Raw genomic sequence first — 5,912 nt, 5'->3', positions numbered from 1 at the left:
GGTTGCTTAGTAATTTTTGTTGACCAACTGTAAGAAAATGGTGTTGGGTTTGTTTGATTGTGGATTTTAATGTATTGTTTTGGTTGTGTGTATTATTGATAACTTTATTAAATAAAGTTTGTATGGAAAAAAAAAAACTGTGTACGGGATCGCGCGCCGTCAATCGGTACAGTTCCGTTACAGATACCAGATTATACTAGGCGACTATTAATGTTAACAGTCGATACTTGCAAATTGACAAGGGTGCCTAACACAGAGTCTCTTCAGGACATGGCAGTTACACAAACAAAGTCAAAAGTCAAAGTGGCTTCAGTTTATTGTCATTCCAACCACATACAGCTGGTACAGTAGAGTGACACGAAACAACGTTCATCCAGGACTACGGTGTTACATTGAAACAACTCAGAGTTACCTACACAGTAACAATAAATATATATATAAACAATAAATATACACAGTACAGTACACAGTATATACAGTAAACACACAGTATGAACACACACATACACACTACTCCTTATGTGTTATATGTATGTGTTCTATAACATGGACATCTATCGGTTCACCAAAAAGTATGTTGTGTGTGTGTGTGTGTGTGTGTATATATATATATATATATATATATATATATATATATATATAGAGTATAGAAAGAGAATGAAGATTGAGAATAAAAACCGACTTCGAGAAGGAAGCGCAGGAGTAAAACGACCCTCTCCTTGCCAAGCGAGGTCATGGCAAAATTTCTTACGGCTAAAAACATCCCTCAATTAATATACAGCTATGCAGATAATGAAATTCCAGCAGAAACGTATTTGGCGGCTATTTTTAGTGCTACTTCCAGGGACAAATAGAATAGTCGATGGCATTCCGTACTGACTGTGTAGCTGAAAGGTCTGGATGTGCGTTATGTGCAAAAAGGAACTTGGTTTGTCTTCATTCGTGCAGGGAGGTTTCTCTCTGCTTGCTGATCCTGCAAACACATCTTCATGGCATTATGCTGCTGATGTGTACTGTAGTGACATTAAAATTATACGTTCCCACGACGGCGGACAGTCGAGCGGAAGATCATGGGATAAAACTGTAACGTAGCGTAGCGTATACTATATATATATGATACGATATATTAACGCTAACATTTTTTAGCATGATAATACTGCCGAGGAACAAACATGGGGGAGTGTCGTCCAGCCGTTTCCACGCTTGGTTGTGTCTGATTCAAAGCAGAGAACTTTTTCTCCTTTGTGGAATTTAAATTTCATTGCCCGAGAGTTCATTTGTTCATGATGGCGAGCAGGAGAGGAGGAATGCGAGCCCCTCACTCCTTAACCCGTTCACCGCCGGGCTTGATCAAATGAATCCTGGCGCTGGGGGAAAAAACCGAGGAGACCAAGGATACAGCCCATCGGACTTTACGGAAACGCGGAATGCGAATACATGTGGAATGGGGCTTCAGGGGCACTGTAGACAGTGAAGTGACGTCACTGTAGTACGCTAAAACACGTAAGAGCGAGAACAAACGAGTCTGCTGTGCAGTGGCACGTGGGAAGCGGGATACTACAGCTGAGCAGTGAGCCGGGGGTGAGTAGCATACATTGCGAGTCCGTTTGAATTAAAAAGCGCTTTCTAACTCTGAAAACCGCATCGCTCCACTTTCGTGTTATAAAAAACCTGAGTAATCGAATTTTTATTTTATTTTATTTAAAGATATCTTGTACTTTGTGGCTTGGTCCACTCTTCAGCCTCTCTCAGGTTACCAAGTTTGATCGACCCGATTTTTTTCTGAGGTAAGTAGGAATTTAATATAATATTTTCCTATAGAATCTGTAGATGTTGATGAAGTTTCGCATCAGTCCAGTATTTATTAACTTAAAGTTGTTTCTGAACCTGGGAAATGCATAATTAATTTTATTGCAATTTGTAAAATATTATTTTATCCAGTTAATGATCATGGCATAAGACTTGTGCAGAAACAGGAGAAAATTGGGGGTTTTGGCATTTTCTAATTTAATTCAGAAGGCTTTGTCCTACAAAACGAGTGGGCTTTGTCCCACTTCTTTGTCTTTCAAAAAAAGAGGGGGTTTTAGGGGGGTTTTGCCTGGACCCAGGCTGAAATGCATTCCTTCAAACAAGTCAGTGTGCTATCATGGCGGGGAATGCAAATGTTTGATTGTTGTTCCTTGGTTTATCCATTGTGCTAGAAATCTGGTGAATTGCAATTAATTTGGGTTTTATAACAACCCTGTACCCAATATCTTAATTATTTTCTCTGAGGTCATCTGGATCATAGATTTTTGACCTGTCTAGAAATTCACCTAATTCAGTTCACCATTTATCTTCTTAGAAGATGCCTCCAAAAAAAAGACGCAACCTCATTGTCAATGCACATGCCCAACCGGGTGTGGGAAGACGGCACCTGAACGAGAATTTTTCAACACTTCCTGCTACCAGCACTGAGTTGAAAAAGGGACATGTATTACACCTGTACGTCTGTGCAGCGGGAAGTAATAGAGCTGAGACAGCGAGACAATTAAAAACACATTTTTCACCTGAGGGCTTTTCTTTCAGGAAGTCCCTGAGTTCTGATATAAGAATGGTTGTGACAGCAACATTGAATAAGTATAAACAACTCACTGACCCAAAAGAATTTGAACAGTTTTCAGCAATATGTGATGAACCGTTTGACCTCACTGAGGCAGTTGATCCTGAGTTCACAGTTCCTGTTGCACAGTTGCCAGTTCCTCAAGTTCCTGTTGTTTCACCTGGAATTTTTGATGAGAAATTAACTGTTGAACAAACAGATTCCGACACAATGACCAGAACTCCAGACAGTCACCTTCAAGTTCATTCTGAGCCAGGGTCCTCTGCCGGTTCAAGGAGTCTTCGAGGTGACCCGCTCACTCCTCAAGAAGCTAAGATGAAACAACGATCGGATTTTATGTTGTCAACCCACGGAGGAGTGAAAAAGAGATACCAAGAAAAAGTGAGAGAATTGAGGAGACAGCTTCAGACTCCAAGAAAGTGCATAAACCAAGGCATTCAGAGGCAAAAGAATAGAGTTAACAGAAGCAATGAAGAGATTAAAAAGCTAAAGGATATGTTGTATGGGAATGCCCTCTGCTGTGCATTACAGGAACAGAGAATTCGAAACAAAAAACTGAAGGATGCGCACAGGAAACTTCTTCAAAAACAAAAAAGCACCGAGACTGTTTCTGTGGCAGAATATAATGAAGTCGTAATAAAGATGAAGGAGAAGGACAACGTGATATCAGAACTTCAACATGAAATCCTGCTTCTTCGGAAAAGAGTTGAAGACTTGACTTCAACCACGGAACATCCTGAGGAGCAAGAAGTTAATGGAAAGACGTACTCATCAACCATGAGAATGAAAGTATATGACTGTATAAGTAGTGAACTGTCAACAGGAAGTATACCAGTAATTTTACAGAGTATAGCGAAGCGTGATGGAATTGAGCTCAAAACTGTACCCCAAAGAAGCACTGTTGAGTTGATGGCCCAGGAATTAGGAGTGATTTCTCAACTGCAGACGGCTGAAATGATATTGGCTAATAATAATGTGACTTTGGGATTTGATGCAACTACCCAGGAAGGTACCCATGTCAATGAAATCCATTTTAGTACCGAACATGACAGCATGTCAGCTGCAGTGGATGAATTGGCAGGAGGAACAGCAGAAGACTACTGCAATCATATCTGCCAAACTGTAGATGACTTGGCCCACACTTATGTTTTCTTTACTGAAGGGACAAACTTCGAGGAAACTAGGGCAAAATTGATTGAGAAGATATCGAATACGATGACTGACCGATGTGCGACCAATCATGCGGCCGTCCGTCTCGTAAGTAGCGAGTGGGGGAAAACGCTGAACGAGATGAACTGCCACTTGCACCCCCTGGATTCGATTGCGACAGCATGTAGGTCTGCATTGAAGAAAGTTGAAGAAACTGAGGGGAATGTTTATGGCGGGGACTGTATGGCAGCAAATGTCATACTGTCCTTTAGCAAACTTCGTTACAAGGACGGAAAGGGAGACCCCCGTGGTTTTGCGACTTTTTTGGATCAGAAGAAACTCCCGAGGGGCATTCTACCTCGTTACAGGGGCAATCGATTTCACGTGTTATTTCACAGTGCTGGTGTACTTATTGAGCACTATGAGGTATTTTTGGAGTTGTTGAAAGATGGCACAACCCTAGACCGTAACTTGAGAGAGAGCCTTTGCAAGGATTTTTCAAGTGAAATAGCTCAAGTGGAACTTCAGGTCCTAGGAATCATTGGGAAGCACCTGACAGGTCCCTGGATGACTAAATTGTACACCCCAGTGGTTTCTGGGATAAGTCATGTTGATGGCATAGAACTGGTCAAGCAGGCCACTCAGAGACTCAAGGAGATGTTGCAGGACCCTCTTCAGATTCTGTCATCCACGGAGGATTTTTTTGGGCAAGAGATTGTGTTGGGCAATACATTAGCGAAGTTGAGGGCAATGCCTCATCATCGCCAATTTGTTCCCATGATGTCGTCTTGTCTTCAGGCAACTATTGATGTCCTTGAGCGCCAGTATGCCAAGTACTTCACGCTAGAAGTGACAGAAAAGCTTCGGGAGGAAACCGCTTCCGTTAGATGTCACAACATGGATTCAGAAGAGTTAATGGGGATGTTTAGTGCTTTACAAAAAAAGGCACCGAGTGCCACGGTCAGTTTTCTCTCTGCCCGGATGAGAGCCTGCAAGAACAAGACGGTGGAGTACCTGGAGGAGCTAGACGATGAAAGGAGGGAACTTGTGCTGGAAAAGGCTGTCCGATGGGGACGAATGCAAAGAGACAGGAAAAGGATGACTCGCAGAGAACTGAGATTGGAGCTGATTAGGCGGCAGAAAGACAAACAGCAGAAAAGAAAAAACGTTAAAAGAAAGAAAGTTTAGGGGGAGGGATCCCTTCTTATTGACCTAGTAGCGCTAAACTCTCTCTGCTCTGTGCCTTCTCACTATACCGTATGCTGGCTTCGACCTCACTTTGTTCTCCCCCTTTCTTGGGTATTAGTGTACTTACTTATTGTTGTTTTGTGGTTCTATGCAAGTACAGTATGCGCAGTCATCACATGTGTATCTTTGCTTACACTGTGGAATAGTCTACCTGTTACAGTCAGAAGTGCCCCGTCTGTCTGTCTTCAAATCCAGACCGAAGACTTGCGTGTTAACTCAGGAATTTCACTTTGAAATGTAATTCCACTTAGCTGTGTTTGTTTTTCCCACCTCTAGACCAAAGCAGATTAAATTAGTTTGTTATAAATTACTAAATTTCTTGTTGTTGAGCATTGTCTACCTACAGTAACACCTGAGAAGGCCGGCCGGCCGGCCGGTGGTCGCAGGTGCACCCTATGCCGACTGAAGACGAAGACCAACTGCCGTGATTGACGAGATGTACCTTGCTGAACTGGGAAATAAAGCTAGCGTACAGCAAGAATGCCATTATTGTTTGTAAACATAGAATTCTTATTTAATCTGGAATGCCCAGGAGGGGTGGGAAGCCACTGACACTTGGACCCTCAGGGGTTTTTTTTCTCCCTCGACTTTCAGTGGGGAGTTTTTGTTTTTTTCCTCTGTGGCCAGTAGGTATACTTGTAGTTCTGTAAAAGCATTGTGTTACCATAGTCTGTAGTCAACTATTGTCTTTTTCTTTTTTCTGCCTTATTTCATGTGTTCCAGTGCTCTGTGTTACTGCATGAGAAGAGCGTTCTATGAAATAAACTGAATTGTTTGGAGGCTGCTATAACCGTGTGGTATTTCAGTCTGGGATTAATAAAGTCTCTGAATTTCAGTCTTTCACATTACATTTACTTATTTAGCTGTTTCTCACCAGTGCAACTTACAATTTTTTTACCCATTTACACAAATG

At 41.9% G+C, this 5,912-nt stretch overlaps 1 protein-coding gene across 4 annotated transcripts; it reads left to right on the top strand.

Annotated features, from left to right (window-relative positions):
- Positions 1-662: 662 nt before the first annotated feature.
- On the top strand, positions 663-5,557 carry LOC108920584 (uncharacterized). Of its 4 annotated transcripts, none has more exons than XM_029257746.1 (3): positions 663-1,581; positions 1,743-1,787; positions 2,348-5,557. In XM_029257746.1, exon 3 carries the CDS (start codon positions 2,348-2,350, stop codon positions 4,937-4,939), a length of 2,592 nt encoding a protein of 863 aa, XP_029113579.1. In that variant the 5' UTR covers positions 663-1,581; positions 1,743-1,787; the 3' UTR covers positions 4,940-5,557. The 4 variants fall into 4 exon arrangements, with proteins under 4 accessions (XP_029113579.1, XP_029113578.1, XP_029113577.1 ...); XM_029257745.1 differs by having other exon boundaries at positions 2,345-5,557; XM_029257744.1 differs by having other exon boundaries at positions 1,708-1,787.
- Positions 5,558-5,912: the final 355 nt, after the last annotated feature.

This window comes from Scleropages formosus, chromosome 14 (assembly GCF_900964775.1).
Source record: "Scleropages formosus chromosome 14, fSclFor1.1, whole genome shotgun sequence".
NCBI classification, from domain to species: Eukaryota; Metazoa; Chordata; class Actinopteri; order Osteoglossiformes; family Osteoglossidae; genus Scleropages; species Scleropages formosus.
The sequence above is the reverse complement of the archived record's forward strand: the minus strand, read 5'-3'. Positions and strand labels throughout refer to the sequence as shown.